Source organism: Protobothrops mucrosquamatus, unplaced genomic scaffold, assembly GCF_001527695.2.
Source record: "Protobothrops mucrosquamatus isolate PMUCROS unplaced genomic scaffold, P.Mucros_1.0 scaffold2411, whole genome shotgun sequence".
Taxonomy (NCBI): Eukaryota; Metazoa; Chordata; class Lepidosauria; order Squamata; family Viperidae; genus Protobothrops; species Protobothrops mucrosquamatus.
The window spans coordinates 85,801-104,293 of record NW_015388483.1 but is presented as its reverse complement, the minus strand read 5'-3'; the positions used below and the strand labels follow the sequence as shown (position 1 = coordinate 104,293).

At 39.3% G+C, this 18,493-nt stretch overlaps 1 protein-coding gene across 1 annotated transcript; it reads right to left on the bottom strand.

Moving 5' to 3' along the window:
• Positions 1-1,901: 1,901 nt before the first annotated feature.
• On the bottom strand, positions 1,902-7,712 carry AGT (angiotensinogen). Its single transcript, XM_015824907.1, has 4 exons — positions 6,926-7,712; positions 5,002-5,257; positions 3,327-3,471; positions 1,902-2,087 (listed from the first exon to the last, which is right to left on the bottom strand). Exons 1-4 carry the CDS (start codon positions 7,710-7,712, stop codon positions 1,902-1,904), a joined length of 1,374 nt encoding a protein of 457 aa, XP_015680393.1.
• Between the last annotated feature and the right edge of the window lie 10,781 nt (positions 7,713-18,493).

Sequence of the window (18,493 nt, the reverse complement as noted above, 5' to 3'; positions counted from 1 at the left end):
CTCCTTGAGGTCACTACAACACAGTATGATCCCTGGAAGGTTGGGAGGCTCAATTATGGCTCCTGGCTGCCATGGTGTGGCCAGTACCTAATTTGAAAACATAGGTGAGTCTTGACAGGAAGAAGTTCTGAATTTGAAGGAATGCATATTGTTATGACTTCAGGAGATAAAATATCCTAGAATCACAGCGGTTCTTACACTATTAGTTGATACTAAAAAAAACCTTTGAATCAGAGTGCTGGACAACAAAGGAGAGAGAGGTGGCCTTGCATTAAATTAGTTTTTGCCTACTACTGGCATGCAAATCAAACAAATGTTTTCCTGATTCCCCCCAAAAAGTGGGGGGGAGATTCTTCATCTCTATTACTAGGATGGAGCACAGAGCAAGACATGTTTAATATCCAGTTTGGATCCTGTTTCAAAGGTATGCATACAGAGTATGAATTATAATGCCAAGGTGAAAAGGAGGGAAGAACCATGAAGCAAACATATTAATTTTGGCGTGAAAGTTCTGGCCCTTGGAATAAATGTAAAGACAAGTTTATAAAAACTTTAGTTGTAAATGCTTGTGTTTGGCACCATGCTCTAGATCAGAAGTCTCCAACCCCTGGTCTGTGGACCGGTACCAGGCCGCGGCATGCCAGCAACCGGTCCACACAAACAAGCAAAACCCCATCTGCGGGATGCAGGCAGAATACAAAACCACGCACCCTCCAGTGCGTGGAAAAACCTTTCCACAGAACCGGTCCCTAGTGGCCAAAAGGTTGGGGACCTCTGCTCTAGATAGTGGATCCAGCAATCCTGAAATCTTATGACCAGCAAGTGCACCCGACCACAACTTTTTTTTCCAGTCAATGTATGTCTCAGAGAATATGACCAGATATTCAGGGATTTCACTGCAATGTATTGATCAAACAATTCAGTTCGAGGCCTGCATTATTTTTAATGATGGGAATTTTTCTCCATACTTGTGGGGTGGGAGTTAATGATTTTTAGACACAAAGTAGGTGTATTAAATCACCTTGCAGATTAAGCTTTTATTTTTTTTATTTTTTTCAATTGCACCATCACAAGTTGTTCTGGCTTTGGAAAGCTATTCAACCTTGTTCCTCCTGGCATATAACAAATATCTCACTCCATGGCCTTCTTCACACTAAATTTGGTCATGGGTGGGTAATGTTTCATGCAAATTGTTAAACCCAGTCCCACGAATCTAAGCATGGAAAGGCCTAGAAAATGCAAGCAGAGGGATTACTGACCAAGATAGGCCATATACTATTAGCCCAAAAAGTTGAGTGAGTTCGCTGGGAAATTTCTCAATAATATCATGCAAATATGATCTGTGTGTGCAGTTTTCATGAAGTAACTCTTGTAACTTGAATAGAGTTTAACTGTAACATCATACTAATTTAGCTAAAGTTAATTGTGTGATAATTAAACATAGACATGGCTAAATATCTTTAAATTGAACGTGGAAACAGGTTACTAAGTTCTCTGTTCTGGATATATTATTTCCCACATTTTTGAGTGGCTGAATTCTTTCACAGGGAATATTAGATCGACATACATTGTTGAATAAGCCAAAATAGTTAGGTTTGCTAAACCATAAACCATGGATTAAAATTTATACATATGGCTTAAACCCAGCACACATTGGAATCTCTCAGTAAATGGAAAATGATCTACTTTATCTTATAATAGTCTTATGAGATGTGAGCACTTTATTAATCACAATGTGAACAGCAGTATTTTTTTAGAAAGATCTATTAATAAATTTGTCAAGTTTATTTTAGAAAGATGCATTAGTTTTCAAAACAAGACAAAAAACAACAACATAAAAACTAAGTACTACAGGAAAAAGATTAAAGGATTAAAGAAAACTATTTTTCCCCATCCAGAATTTATGTTTCTTGTAGGGGATTTGTTATTTGGCCAAAATAAATCAATACATCCGATTCTTTTTCACACACTGCAAAATGAAATGGCTTGTTCAATGTTATTTTAAGTGTCTCGCCAGCATGTTCTTCTGTGTGAGCTTCTACTTGATCTTCACTGGGGCTGAGCTCAAAAAGTTGCTGATTTATGATCTGCAAGCAAAAACAAAGACAGTAAATCTGAGTCAGTAGGCCGCAGTGCTAAGATTATAAATGAAAAAAGCCCAATAAATAAAAAGATATTTTAAAAGTGCTAATAAAGAGATTTAGAAACTTGGATTTTAAAAAGTCATATAATTCTTATAGAAGGCTTATATCGTTGTGCCAATACTGTCCAAAATCTATCTATCTATTTATCTGTCTGTCTGTCTGTCTGTCTGTCTGTCTGTCTATCTATCTATCTACATCCATCCATCCATATCATCTATATCAGGGCTTTTCAACTTTTTCACCCATTGTACCACTTTTAGGATATGGCAATATCCAAGTACCACCAGTCACCTAGCAAGGTGTCAAAAACTTGATGACCCCCCCCCCCAAAAAAGGGAAAAAAGTGATAAAGTACAGGTAGTCCTCGACTTACAACAGTTCGCTTAGTGATTCTTCGAAGTTACAATGGCACTGAAAAAAGTGCCCCCCAAGCCACAGCCGAGCAAGACACCTGCCTGCCACCCAGCGGCGCTCTTCCTCCTGTCCGAGGTTTTCATTGTTGTGAGCATTTCTGTTGGGGATTGGCAGCGGGGGTGGGGTGGGGGTGTTTGGTTTTTATTTCCCCCGTCTGCTGGGTGGTTGCAGCAGGTTTTGGTCACTTCACATGACTCTGGGACACTGTGACCATCATAAATATGAATCAGTTGCCAAGTATCTGAATGTAAATCACAAGACCCTGGGGATGCTGCAACATTCCAGCTGATCGACACTTCTTCTGGGCTCAGCAGAAGCACCAGGATCAGCGCCGAGCTCCAGATGGAGCCTGTCGCTGATCCTGGCGCTTCCGCTGAGCCCTGACAGCCCTGCAGCTCCAGCCATCTCTCGCTCAGGCTTGTGTGGTGCTGCCACCGGTTCAGCTCATTCCCCTCCCCCACTACCCCTTTTCTAGGATGGTCGCGTACCACCTGCCAGGTGCCAATGTACTACAGGTGGTACCCGTACCACTGGTTGAAAAGCCCTGATGTATATATCAAGGGTGGGGAACCATGGCCCTTTTATGACTTGTGGACTTCAACTCCCAGAATTTCATCATGAGCCATGCTAGCTCAGGAATTCTGGGAGTTGAAATCCACCAATCATAAAAAGGCCATGGTTCCCCATCCCTGATCTCTATCATCCATTCTTGGATACTGAATACATGGTCCAACCAATAGACTTATATGCTTACAAATGACTGCATACCTTTACATTGGTCACATTACTACTGCTTAGCAATCTGAAACTGGCTTCTTTTCCGAGCAGATTAGACATCCCCAGTTTCACAAGGAGTTCTTGAAGGCTGTATATGCTTGTAAAAGACACCCTTGGAAAAGTCAGGTGAATTTGTCTGCAGAAGGAAGAAAGAAAGGGGAGAAGAAAGGGCAAAGCACAAGATAATGAAAGAGTTGTCTCTAAATAAATTCCAAGAAGTGATGGTTACAGGCTTCAGGAGAATGTGGGGCTGGATTTGCCATTGAGCACTCATAAACCAGAAGTCAGTGGGACAGTAGTCACATTGGTTGCTTCTCTGTCCTGACAAAGGAACTGGTGGTGATTATCTCTCAAAACTCGGGTATGGGAGAGAGAGAGTGGACTTTTCCTAAACATGCACTATAGTGGTAACTATACCATTGTCTAAGAAATGTCTCCTCTATTGCACAGGTGTCAAACTGGTGGCCTGTGGACTGGATGCGTCATGCGCAGGCCATGAATGCCCCGGCTCCGCAAAGGTAAAAAAGTCACAAAACATCACAATACATCATGTGACGCAATCAAATTTGACACCCGTGCTCTATTGTGTGCGTGCGTGCGTGTGTGTGTGTGTAGTTTAACAAAGCCACCCAAATTCAGACATGATCCCTAGTGCTTGGTCCTTTCTGCTCAGGCACTTGATCAGATCTTTTCATAATATCCACCAAAAGTCGCTCTTTTCATCCAGATGTCCAGAACAAAAACAACACTTTCCCTAAAATAATTTGGCAAATATCTATTTTGATTTTATACCTATTTGTAATTCTGCACAGAAATGCTACACAACTCCCTTTCTGTATTGTGCACAAATATTTTGTTCTGTTGTATATTGAAGGTCCCTTCTCTTTTGTAGCCATACTAAGCTTAAGCTATCACCACCTGATGAATTCTTTGTGATGCCTTGTACATACCGTAGATACCCAAATCAGTGAAGGACAGATTACAAAGGCAGATTTGAGTGGATACTCTATTAATACATAGGCTTGAATCCTAAAAAAGGTTATGGTTTGGAATTATTTTCTGGAAGAATAAAAATAAAAATAGGTAATTCTTATTTCGGACAAATGATTATCCAATCTCTTCTTAAAAATCTCCAATGTTGGAGCACCCACAACCTCTGGAGGCAAGTCATTCCACTGATTAATTGTTCTAACTCTTGGGAAATTTCTCCTTAGTTCTATGTTGGATCTCTGCTTAATTAGTTTCCATCCATTGCTTCTTGTCCTTTGGAAAATAGGTCGACTCCCTCTTCTTTGTGGCAGCCTCTTAGATATTGGAACACTGCTATGAATATTTGAGTATGAATGGTGAGATGAATTCTAAAGTTTAACTTAGAGATGCTTCATCTATTGGAGAATCTCATAACTACCACATCTAGACTTTCCCTGATTCTACAAAAATCTTCTTAGAATAATAGAATTGCAAGCTACCATTTCAGCCATCATATCTCACTTTCTGCACTGTGCAGGAATATAAATTAAAGCATTCCAGAGACACATGACTGTCTAGCGTAAAGAAGAACCAATTATCCACCACCTCTTTGGGTAATTGGTTCTACCATCAAACTGTTTGTACTGTTAGGAAGTTTTTACGAGTTTCTAGTGTTGTGATGAATGTGTGAACGTACTTTGATTGCAAGTCTTCAAGCCATTCCAAAGAAGGTATCAAAGAATACAGATCTTCATCACTAGGTAGCTCACTGTTAGGCTGTAAAAGCAGCAGAAATACACTCTTGTTGAGAGGAATTTTAACAATAGAAAATCCTGGATGATTTTTATACTTGAAGATTCCAGATACTGTCATCATAGGAACAAAGATCTTAGTATGGGAATCAAGCCAGAATTCTTGAGGTTCTTTGAGTGGGGACGCTCCATTTATTACAGCTGAAAAACAAATGAAAATGTGGTTAGAGGAAACTAACTGTTTTCCTCTCTTTGGCGTAAAAAGGTTCTAGCTGAATATTTACATGCAATGTATATTTACCTCCTTATCCACTTCTCTTCTTGGACAGAATTCAAGGTTCCTACTACATAAGTATATTCAAAGGAACTTATAACACAAAACCATAAAACAATAAATCAAAGACTGGAAGAATATAAGAGATGGGAAACTAAATTCAAAATTTTAAGTGAAATAATACTTAAATTAATTATGTGATTCATTTGAGAAACCTTAAAAGGCTCAAAAACACACTGTATTTTTTCAGCAGTTGAACGTCTGCTTAGAAAACTGATCTTCAACAAGTACCTTTTGAAACCACATTAGTTGCTTCAAGAATCTCCAGAAGGTACTTATACTACAGGAATAGAGCCATTATACTTTTCTCCTGTAATGGTTTCTCACACTGCAGTGGTAACCTTTTCTACAGTTGTATCCTATGAGCAGACACAGAGAACCAGTCTGGTGTAGTGGTGAAGGCATCAGGCTATTAAACTGGGAGACTGTGAGTTCTAGTCTCACCTTGGGCCCAAAACAGCTAGGTGACTTTGGGCCTGTCACTCTTTCTAAGCCCTAGGAAGAAGCAGGCAAGGGCAAACCACTTCTGAAAAACCTTGCCAAGAAAACTGCAAAAACTAGTCATCAGCAGTCAACACTGACTCAAAGGCACAAAAACAAATACAGACTTGGCTGACTCTGTTATGAGAGATAACCAGATCAAATGGGTTCACATATTATGCATGGCTAAATTCTTGCCAACAGTTACAGTTTGTCAAACATGCAAGCACAAACATTATCTCTTCAGTACTCAAAGAATCAAGGGAACCTCATTCTCAAACGGGGAGTTGGATGGCATATAAATTGTATAGATAAAAAAAATAAAACAAAGTGGTGGGGTGAAGCAGGGAAGCAAACAGTTTATTCCTATTCTGTAATTTTAAAAAAAAAATCGTTAATCTCTGTGCTTTGGTCCTGACCAACCATAATTGATGCATACCTTCCTTACTGTTCTTCAATTGCTACTGTCAATTACCAGTGGCTATCATGCTTTTGCGTATGAAGTAGTCATTGTGAGCTGCAACTGTGAAAAAGGGGATCATCTCCAATTTTTCAGAATAATATACAAAACAGTATAGACCAGGGGTAGGCAACCTTGGCTCTTTTATGATTTGTGGACTTCAACTCCCAGAATTCCTGAGTTGAAGTCCATGAGTCATAAAAGAGCCAAGGTTGCCTATCCCTGGTATAGACTTTCCAAGCAACTCTCTTCCCCACCCCGGGGTCTCTCAGTGAGGAATGGGAATATATTCTAATGGTTAAAAGATAGGTATGTAACCCACTGTACCTGAATGCCCATCCAATTTGCCAGAAATTAATTTTGCTCAGAGGGAATTAATAATACGGGTTATTCAAGTAATGTTCTGTGTTACAGCCTGATGAAGGTCTGGAGATCCAACTCCCCATATTTATTTCAATCCCCATTTTAACATGTGGACAAAATAAATATTGCATTATTTTACAAGTTTCATATCATTAATTTTCTCCTCGATCTGCTCCACTCTAGGGATTGTCATCGGTCCTAATCTGTGACAATCCCGTTTCCTGTCAGGTACCTTTGAAATGAGTGTACGTTGTCATCAGCAGAGTGGTTTCCTGATCAATGTCAGCCAGCAGACTCTTGGTGTTGTGTCTGCTCTTTTTTTCGACAAAAGCATTTACTTGTTTCGTGGCCTCTGTGGGGTTGGTGAAATCCACAGCTCGAACATGGAAATTAACATCTGGAAAGGCCAATTCATGGACAAAAGGCTCAGATAAATGGGTACCAGGAGCAGAGAAAAGGCACAAAAACTTGGAGAAAAACAGTCCCTCTGGGTCCCTGGAGCGTAAAGGGGCATTCAGGATAATCTTCAGATCAAATAGAATTTTACGTCCATCTATTTTGAACATACACCTTGAGTCATTGAATGGCAGGTAGAACCCTAATAAAATCTGCAGATCGGTTGCTGTTTGTCCAGAAGCCCCTAAATAAATGGACCATAGAGACTCATATATGAATATAGGAGAAAGAACAATGTTGCTGCCTCCATGTATTTTCTTCAGCTCTTTGTAAAAACGGCCCCCAACCACATAAATGGGGTATTTTAAGAACGTCACACCCAAGTGTTTCTCTTTTTCCTCACTCTTGTTCCTCAGACTCTCTTCATATATTGAAGTGAAATGGGATTCAATGGAGAGGGGAACAAACACCTTCACCAGCTGTTCTCTTTCTTCCAGCTCCTTACAGCTGTTGGCAGCAGTATTTTCAGGGGAAATCAGATAAAAGGGGTGAACGTATACCCGATCACAACCTCCAGTGGTAAGGTACAGAAGGACACAAAGCAAAAGGACTCCAAGTTTCATGTTGACGTGGATCTTCATCTGTGTCTATTTCAGAAAGAAATAATTGCAATTGTCATCAGTGGATGTTTTTATTTCTGCTAGCTTTCCTTATTAAATAGCATAACTAGCCAAGCCAGAAAAAATGTAATGCCTTTACTTAGGAAGCATCAGTTAGCCTACATGGGAAATTTGCCATGATCCAGTTGTGTTTCTGTAATTCACTGAAACAGAAAGTATCTGATCACATTTTACTGTAGTGTTTTACATTGGGTTATAAAACTAGATTTAATTATGGATAAGCATGTTCAGCAAATATATTCCATGATTCAGTCAGTGGTGGGATTCAGATATGTGAACAACCGGTTCTCTGTGTGGATGCTGCTTCCGGAAGTCCATTCTGGGCCTGGGCAACAAAAAATTAGCTACCGGTTCTGCTGAAGTGGTGCGAACTGGCTGAATCCCACCACTGGATTCAGTGCTATATTGGTTTATCCGGAAGACATTTCCAAAGATGGATAATTGCAAGACCTTATTCCTCTTTTCCTTTGGAATATTATTTCATTTTAAATCAGCCTTGGATAATTTTAAAAATAGACTCTCTTTAATAGGGGCACCTTTTTTAAAAAAAAATGCTTTTTCTCACTAACTGCTGTTTGAAAAGATGAAGCTGCCATATACAGTCCTTAAGTCCAAAAGCAACCATGTAGATCTTACTAAACAACAATAGGTTGCATTTAGATCTTGCTTAGCATACTGCATAAACCCTACCAGTTATGCCTTTTTCTTCTTCTTGAATGTATATCATGACTTGTGACTTAGTATTAAATATGCCTCAAACAATAAGTAAAACAATCCTTCCTAAAATATCCCTTCTAATGTTGTGCTCTTGCATCAACTAATGATAAAAAATGAAGATAAGGGCTTGGTGGTGACCAGCTAGAACTAAAGCAGCGGTTCTCAACCTATGGGTCACGACCCCATTTGGGGTCGATCGACCATTTCACGGGGGTTGCCAAGCAAGGCTGTCCGCCATTTTTTCCCCTTTTTCCGGCGGGTGCCTTACCTCCCTTGGGCTGGGCCAGCTGGTGGTCGGCCTGCTCCGTCTCTGCCGCTTGCCAGCTACGCCTCGGCCGGCGCAGGGGGCAGAACCATGCATGCGCGGCGCTCCCGGACAGGGAAAGTCCTCGACTTATGACCGGTTGGGCAGTCCTCGACTTACGACCGGTTTAGTCCTCGACTTACGACCGGTTGGGGGTCGCGGCATTAAAAAGGTTGAGAACCACTGAACTAAAGTATGGCTTACTCAAGCTTTTCCTGCACATAACCTTTAGCCAAGTGCACCCAATTTGCATAAAATTGAGTTGTACATTAGCTCTTTCCCAGGTGAATGGCATAGAGGAGCACTAAACATTGAAGACCCATGGAGCCGAACTTTTGCCTATCCTCTCAACAGCCAGATGTTCATTGTGGACATCTCTCAACGTAGTCCTAGTATAGAATAACCTAATTAAGATTACAATTATTACCTGGCATTATATGCCACCAAACTCCATCATTGTAGAGCAGTGCTTTAGAAATGATGGGAAGAAGTGATTTAGACTTTGTGCTACCTGGTGCCTCTTTAAAGCAGCTACCTTTCCCCCCACAGTAGCCTCAGAAAATATATAGCTACTTTAAGAAGCCAGTTCATAAAAGTGAGGCTATAATAGACGGGCTGCAAAAAAATTCTGGAGGGCACTAAATAGCAGCATAGAGTTGATCATTCAGAGCTTTGCAGCCTACTTCAATACCAAAAGAATGGTTTATAAAATCTTATTTTATGTAACTTTTATTGGCTTACTCATTGAAGCATTTAACCCTGAAGTGATGATCTCTTCTCTGAGGAAGCTAAAAGAATAAAAAATAAAACTCTAAAACAGATCGACCATATATCATTCTTTAGGACAATCCTCTCTTTATAGGACTGGTGTGCTGGTGGTAAAAATGGTGCCCATCCAAAGTTAGCACCTGGAGAGTGGTCTGAAGGAGCACATGGCAACCATTCTATTTACTATGGCAAGATGCTATAGTGATGTTTCTCAATTTGCACATCTACAAAAATATGAATATCAATATATAGCCCTTCATTCATATCACTACAAAAAGAACTCATTCTAACATCTGGGTCAGTGTGCTCTGCTTCCAAAGGATTGGGGGGGTCATCTGTCTAGGGCTAAAAGACATGAGAGCAAAATCTCCTCCCCCCTTTCTGGGTGGACTCTCCCAGGAGAGACAGACAAAGGCATGTAGAACAGAGGATAAGAAAAGGAGAAGTAGAATTGGGGAGGGGGGTAACTTGCAGACAGAGTTTGAAAAGGCATTAATACTGCAGTGGTTAAAGAAACAGATAAGATGGGAACAACACAGATGAGGCAAAAGAGAGGCTGGATTCTGGTAAGAGAACAACAAATTGAAAGGTCTCATTTCTGAAATAAACATTTGTAACATATTAAAGAGGACTAAAGAGTTGCAACTTGAAAAATGCTGGGCATGTTTCAGGAAAAGGATAGACAGGTAAAATCCATTTACAACAAATTCAGTAAATGCAAGAGTGAAACTTTTCCAGCAAATAAACTTAAAACATTCCCTCCTAGTAACTTTGGGCTGTTCTTAAGAGTACAAAGAGAGAGAGAATGAAGAAGAAGAAAACATTTTTCTTCACTCTGTTTGTTGGCCAGACAGAGTGAGGTTATTTTCCTTTTGGTGGCTTATTTTAAGCAGAATTTCTAGCAGAATTTTAAAATTCTTTTCTGTTTGGCTTAGAGACACTTAACAGTCACATTTACCTTACACATAAAGATTTTGACACACATATACACACAAAGACAAGGAAAAGAGAACAGAAAAGGGAAACAGAAGTCTTAGTTTTACATATCCTGGTCGTTCCCACCACAAATCTCAGTTAACTCAAATTAGGGAAGGCACAAATCTTAAACATACCACGTGGTTGCATAGAAAGTGAGAGAGAGAAAGAGAGAGAAAGAAAATCACTATTTCTATATTTTAATTTCCTTTTAAGTATCTTTATTTAGCCAAATTGGTTTCCGAGCAAAGCCCTGAGCAAAGCCCAACCTTTACAAATTTTCTGTGCTCGTTTCTTTTTCATGCCATCCAGGATGGGCACTCGCCTCTCGTCCCACGCCTCAAGCAAATCTCCAATAGGTGTCCTAATTCTGACCCTCAAACTACAGCTACCCATGTTCCCCTTACGATGTGGGGCTCAATCGGCTTAGTTGGGTCCAAGCGGCACTTCCCAGCCACTCTTAGCGATACTATCCCTGGCGCCCTGCCTGTCAGTTTTGGGCACACAAAAAAATTGCCCAGGAGTACTTTGGTTCCCTAACGAAGTAAGGGCCCCTCCTACATGAAACTCCCTGCCGTCACTTTGCAGACCAAAAAGGGCTCTGGGGAGGACCTGCCACCCTCGGCTCAGACAGGTACGCGGCCTTCTTCTACCTCATTGCCATCAGTTTTCAGACTCAGGAGGAGTCTGGGAGGACCTGTGCTTTGTGCACTAATATGAGCCCCTCCTACATATGGGCTTTGCTTACAAGGCCTTACCAGCTGGTTGCCCAAATCCAATTCTCACATTCACTCATTCCATTTGCACACAGCCTCTCCCTTTTCCCTAACAAAAGGTCCTGCGCTCTGGCCAAACCCCCATGCTTTCCAGGGCCTGCCACTTGAATAGATCCTTTCTGCAGTTAGGAAAGGCCAGAGGGAGCAAAATCCAACAGTGATTGGGAAAAGGGTCTTCTCACTCACACACAGAGAGACATACACACATTTCTCTCACTCCCCAGAAACCACTTCTACTGCAAATATTTAAAGAACCAGCATTTGCTCTCTGTTGACATTTTATCTGGTTCTCATAAAGTTATATCATTACACGAAACATTCAGTTTTATGGGCTTCTGTTTAGTGGACTTTGAACACAATAGGCCAAATCTGCTCTATGTTGTTTGCTTTGGCACACCCCATGGGCCATTTTGTATGTGCATTAAATCCTATTTGGATTTAATGGATATTCTGCTTAAACAGCTACTCTGTCTCCCATTCATCCATTAAATTTAGGGATATCAGATTATCTAGTTTTTTATAGCCCAAATCTGCTTATCTTCATTATTTATTTTCTCCTTTTGCATCTTTACTTACTCTCCCTTTACACATATTTGCAATCTGGGCAATTTGAAATTATTCCAGTGGTTAATGTACCCTGTACATTCTGTAAAATGAGGGATTACGGTATTGTTCTACCAGTACTTTGGCGGTCCAGCTAATGACAACAGATTTTATACTGCCATCTGATGGTTAGTGACCCTATAAATTGTGTGAAATCTCATTATTTACTTATATGCATGTAGTTAATTTGTTTCTTATCAAAACTTAAGCTTAAGTGATAAAAGCTGCATATGAACTGAGTTTCATGTATCACACTAAACTATAGTTAATTTCAACAGGCTTTTTGAATATGCTATAGTAGCCAAGGTTATATATATATATCATTTATTTATTTTTATTTATTTGTATCCCACCGTTATTGTTTATACAAATAACTCAAGGCAATAAACATATTCAACACACCTTCTTCCTCCTATTTCACACACACACACACACACACACACACACACACACACACACACACACACACCAATCCTGGCAGATGAGTTGGGCAGAGAGAGAGAGAATGACTGGCCTAAGGTCATCCAGCTGGATTTCAGGCTAAGGAGAAACTAAAACTCATGGTCTCCGGCTTTCTAGCCTGGTGCCTTAGCCACTAGGCCAAACTAGCTTGTTATACCATGATTTATTAGAGCAGCTTCAACTGTGTTGCCAAAAATTGGACCACCAATGGCAGTCAGCCAGGATTTAGGGTTTTCTGTACCTCTTTGTTGCCATATTGCAGGCATCTAGGTTTAATAGATCAGGTAGCTCTATTATTTACCAAACCAGAGTATCTATAACCATAATATACCATAATATACCACGTCAAAAAACAAATAGGCAAGCCATCTCATGCAATATAGGAATCCAACTGCTGTTGCGTTTTATCTTTTGGGGAAAACAAGGAAAAGCAAGCCAACTGTACCACAACTTCAATGATTTTGAGGGGAAAAAAGAGAATAAAATACTCTTTCACAACAGGATTTTTAAAAAGTATTCTTTTCCGTCACCATAAATAACAACAGAAAAGCCTTACTCACATCTCTGTCCCTTGGGCAAGAACCTCACACTGTTTTTCTGTGCTCGGGATCGAATCACAAGTGAGCACTTGGGCTCCTATTTTATCCTCTGGATTGCCTAACCTCAGTTACACATTAGCTGTTCCCTCTGCTCTCTGTGATGGACAATGTTCTGAGAAATGTGTTTTTCCATGTATTGGCAATTACAGCTTTTTTTCCTTTCTTTCCCAAGGAGAAGAGCAAACATTGACCTAGGTGGTCATTTCGTCAGACTTCTGTCTGCTCTCCAGTCCTAATCCTTCCACTATTCTACCTCCACTGTAGTAAAGTTGGCCTGAGAGGTCATTCTCCAACACAAACAAATTGGAGATCACGGGAAATTCCATAAACAATAGTCCCTGCAGGACAATTTTTGCAGATTAAAAACAGGAAAGGAAACAAAAAGAAGTATGAATGATAGGTTTAGATATTGACAGTAATATATTTATATTAAATGAAATTGAGAAAAAAAATCCTTCGAGGTATTATAGTGGAGAAAACTGAGAACAAAAACTTCTTGGTTCTTTTGACCAGGTGCTAACTTTGGATGACAAATATCTGTGTACAGGTACCATTTACGGCCATTTGCAATGTCCCTCAGTCACATGACCATGATTATGCTTTTGCTGAAAACCAGGGTTTACTTCTGGTTTGGGGCAAAAGCGTCCCATAGCGAACAATGGATTCGCTTAATGACTGTGTGGTTCATTTAACAACCACCACAAAAAAGGATGTAAAATCAGGTCCAATCACATAATGATCTGTTTTATAATTATCACAACCTATGACTGTAATGGGCAGGCTACACATTACACATTACCTGTACACACCTTTCCTCAGCAATTGTTTCCAAGAGCAAATTGTTCTTTGAGAAGTCTTCAAAGTAAATTTTGTTCTTCCTTTCTCCTCTTTTTATAATGTAGTTCCACCCCCTTCCTCCTTGGAATTAGGCATTGTGCCCTCAATTACACCGACATAGAACAATATGAACACTGCACAGACATAGCTGTATTAGCCCATTGTGAAGGAACTACAATCATGTAAGATTATGAAGGCTGGTTAATAGAATAGAATAGAATGGAATGGAATGGAATGGAGTCGAATGGAGTGGAGTCGAGTGGAGTCGAGTGGAAGAATAGAATAGAATAGAATAGAATAGAATAGAATAGAATAGAATAGAATAGAATGGAATGGAATGGAGTGGAGTGGAGTGGAGTGGAGTGGAGTGGAGTGGAGTGGAGTGGAAGAATAAAATAATAGAATAGAATAGAATAGAATAGAATAGGAGTTGGAAGGGACCTTGGAGGTCTTCTAGTCCAGCCCCCTGCTCAAGCAGAACCTATACTATCTCAGACAGGTGATTGTCTAATTTCTTCTTAAAAATCTCCAGTGATGGAGTGCCCAAGATTTCTGGAGGTAAGCTGTTCCACTGGTTGATTGTCCTCACTGTCAGGAAGTTTCTCCTTAATTCCAGGTTGCTTTTGATCAGTTTGCTTTTGATCAGTTTCCAACCATTGTTTCTCATCCTTCCCTCTGGTGCTCTGGTGAACAACGTGACCCCCTCTTTCTTATGGCAGCCCGTCAGATACTGGAATACTGCAATCATGTCTCCCCTATTAATTAAATTAAATTTAATTAATTTAAACTCACTCAGAATAACCCATCAGGAATACTGGAATAAATGGATTTTTGAATTGATTCATCAAGGCTATTTCATGTAATCAAATAAGCATGACATGGAGTGGAAAAAGTGGGCAAAAGAATATTTGACAGAGAAAAACTGCACCTATTAAAATGTGGCCTGCAGGGTTCCTATATTCTACTAGTTTACTATCAAATGGTTGGTATTGGATCAGTCTGTTCTACCTCAGGATTTCATTACAAGCAAGCCAATTGTAACCAGGCCTTGCAGTTATTTGAATCGTACATCCCACCTCGTTTGCCAATTTGGGTTAGTCATCCACTAACAAAAGAGAAAAAAGGGTATGGTTAGAAAAATAAATTACATCTCAAATCAGTTTTCTTTCTCTATTTAAATAAACCCCCAAATATGGCAAAAGGTCACAAAATATGGCACTTTACTGAATAAAAATATTTGAATGAGGTTAAACCCAGCATCTGAACAGGTTCATTGATCCACCACCATTCCCCACAAACTCAAAGTCAATTCACAGATGAAAAGTAATTATTTCTTTTGTTCCATTGGAGTGGGACGGTTTTAATCCTTCCTCTTAGGTGTCACTGCCCCCTTGTGATCATGAATGGTAAATATAGGTATAATATATAATTATATATTGTACCAGTATTCCAAAATTGGCACCTGTGGCTAGCTTTCACTGCCATTCAAGGTCCGTTATGGACATCTCTAAAATCCACAAAAGACTTCAAATTATTACTTTTTTACATGTCTTGTGATATTAAATGTATTGTAATAACCATACTATATCTTGGTGCTCTCTGAGCTTGCTTGTTTTCTTGCAGAAGTTTCATTACCCAAACTAGGTAACATCATCAGTGCTAGTAAGGAGTGTGGTTTATATTCTGGTGGTTTGGTGGCCTGACAGGGAAAGTCACCAGAATATAAACTGACAGCAAACCACACTCCTTTATTGATACTATTTCTTTAAACAGTGTTTCAAAGTATTGTATGACTTTCAGTGTTTTACAAATAGGATTGTCTTGCTTTATCATGTTAAGTATTACAAAGAAACCAAATTCCTAGCAATTTTCTGGGAGGGGAAAACTACTCACTATTATGTTCACGATTCGCAGCGTACTGTAGTACTGATATATCTGCTGCCCTAATGTATATTAATCCCGTACATCCCACAAAAACTAATTTGCTATCTTTCTAAATACTCAAAGTGAGAAATTTCCCAAACCGTAATCCTATTAGAAATCATTTCATTTCTGGTCCAGTGATAATTTGCAGGTATTAGCAATTTAAATAAGTTTAGGCCCGTGGATTCATTCAGTTATATAAAGTTCTTACAGAAAGATGCCTATGGATTAAAAGCAAGAAGGCAATTATACAATAATTTTGAAAAATGAACAGATTACAGACCAAAAGCACTGTAAGCCCAAGGAAAAATATTAAGAGAACTTTGAAATACAGTTGTATTCATGAGTGTAAGGCTAAACAATATGTGTAAAAAATAAAATTTAAATGTATGAACTAAATGTAACTGATGAAGATGTTTAGCTAACCTAAAAACACTTAGGTCACATCCACCATTACCTTCGGTAATTAACACATACAGCAGAATTAACCATACCAGAATTTCAACATATAAATGCCACTCTTCTTTTATTTATTCATTTATTGATTTTAATATAATGAAAAAAAACAACAAATAAAAAAACAAAATGGAAAGATAAAGATATATACACTGACAAAGAAAAAAGCACAAAGGAAGTGAAAAAATACAACAAAGGAAAAAGAAAAAATATAATATCATTTTAGCAGGAAATAATTATAATTCTATATGCTGTTATCTAATGCAATTATTTATTCAAGGACATATATTTATTTAAGATATTTACATAATCATATTTCTTTTTTTTTAACCTAAGATATTTTGTATAAATGACTCCCATATTTCATTATATTTGTCCATACTAATCTTACATCTATAGGCACTTCATTCATAGGTGGCAGGTACAATCAGTCCTTAGTCCATTGAGTGAATGAGGCCATCTTTCTAATGCTGCAATAATAGGACACAGAAAATCTATTTACAGACCATAATAGGACACAGAAAATCTATTTACATTGTCCAGTTCTCAAATTCCAAATGCCAGGTATGCAGTGGTGGGATTCAAATATGTGAACTATCAGTTCTCTGTGTGGATGCCGCCTCCAGAAGTCCATTCTGGGCCTGGGCAACAAAAAATTAGCTACTGGTTCTGCCGAAGTGGTGCGAACCGGCTGAATCCCACCACTGCAGGTATGTAGTTCAAAAAATATTAACCTCTGAGTTTAAAACTGGATTCCCCATGAAGTCATAAAAAGATATGAGTCAAGTATGATACATTCACCTTTCACCTCAGAATGTAGATATACAGGAATGCTGTGGATATAATTTACTTAGACTTCAGTAAGGCATTTGATAAAACAGATCATGATCTACTACTTGATAAGATAGAAAAATGTGGGTTAGACAGCATCACCACCAGATGGATTCGTAGTTGGCTGACCGGCCGTACTCAGTGTATGGTCCTCAATGGAACTGCATCTACATGGAGGGAAATGTGTAGTGGGGTGCCCCAGGGCTCTGTTCTAGGCCCAGTGCTCTTCAACATCTTCATCAACAATTTGGACGAGGGGATAGATGGGGAACTCATCAAATTTGCAGACGACACCAAGCTGGCAGGAATAGCCAACATTCCAGAAGACAGGCTTAAGATACAGGAGGATCTGGACAGACTTGAACACTGGGCGCTATCTAACAAAATGAAATTCAATGGTGAAAAAAGTAAGGTTCTACATTTAGACAAGAAAAACCAAATGTACAGGTATAGGTGGTACCTTGTTCAATAGTAGTAACTGTGAGAGGAACCTTGGAGTCCTAGTGGATAATCACTTAAATATGAGCCAGCAGTGTGCTGCAGCTGCCAAAAAAAGCCAACACAGTGCTAGGCTACATTAACAGAGGGATAGAATCAAGATCATGTGAAGTGTTAATACCACTTTACAATGCCTTGGTAAGGCCACACTTGGAATACTGCATCCAGTTTTGGTCACCACAATGTAAAAAAGATGTTGAGACTTTAGAAAGAGTACAGAGAAGAGCAACAAAGATAATTAGGGGACTGGAGGCTAAAACATATAAAGAACGGTTGCTGGAATTGGTTATGTCTAATTTAATGAAAAGAAGGACTAGGAGTGCTGTTATTGCCTTTAATTGCAGTTTATAATAATACTTCAATTTACTAACTTTGCTATCTGGTACGCTTGTGCAAAAAGTGGAAAAAAATGGGATATTCCAATTTTAATTTAATACAAAAATTAAGAGAATGTGTGTCTGCCTATATATAAAATGTGTGTTTGTGTGTGTGCATTTACATTTTATATGTATAAAAACACAAGCTACTTTTATTGTATAAGAACAATGGCTAGAGTGCATTAAGACGTTCATATGAAAGGAATTTGGTTGCATTGTTTCATATGAAAGAAGACCCAGTTCAAATGTGCATGATAATTAATCCAGAACCATATTTTCTGATGCTGGTGAGCTGTTTCTGCCACAGATTCCTCTACATGGTGGGTCTGACAGAAAACAAAAAGCTGCAAGAAGGGCATGGATATGTATGCCCTGAGGTCTTCCTGCCCCACAACATTTTTCAGATTCAGCCATGCAGCAAAGCAGGGCCCCCGTGCTTCCCTTTAGCATTCAGCCCTTCCCTTCCTGGTGGCCACAGATTCCCCACTACCTGGTCAGTCTCCAGCTACTTTCTCAACCACCCTCTGTATGACTTATACCAGAGGGCAGGTAATCAGTAGCTGGAGAAGGACATGAAGAAGCCAAACAAGTTTTCTTT

What these genes read in the sequence shown, in the direction of transcription:
- AGT (XM_015824907.1), bottom strand. Translation starts at nt 7,712, where the DNA reads ATGAAACTTGGAGTCCTTTTGCTTTGTGTCCTTCTGTACCTTACCACT. An exon ending in CTTGAAGACTTGCAATCAAA is followed by an intron (nt 3,472 to 5,001) that starts GTACGTTCACAC and finishes TTCCTTCTGCAG; the next exon opens with ACAAATTCACCTGACTTTTC. An exon ending in GTAATGTGACCAATGTAAAG is followed by an intron (nt 2,088 to 3,326) that starts GTATGCAGTCAT and finishes TTTTGCTTGCAG; the next exon opens with ATCATAAATCAGCAACTTTT.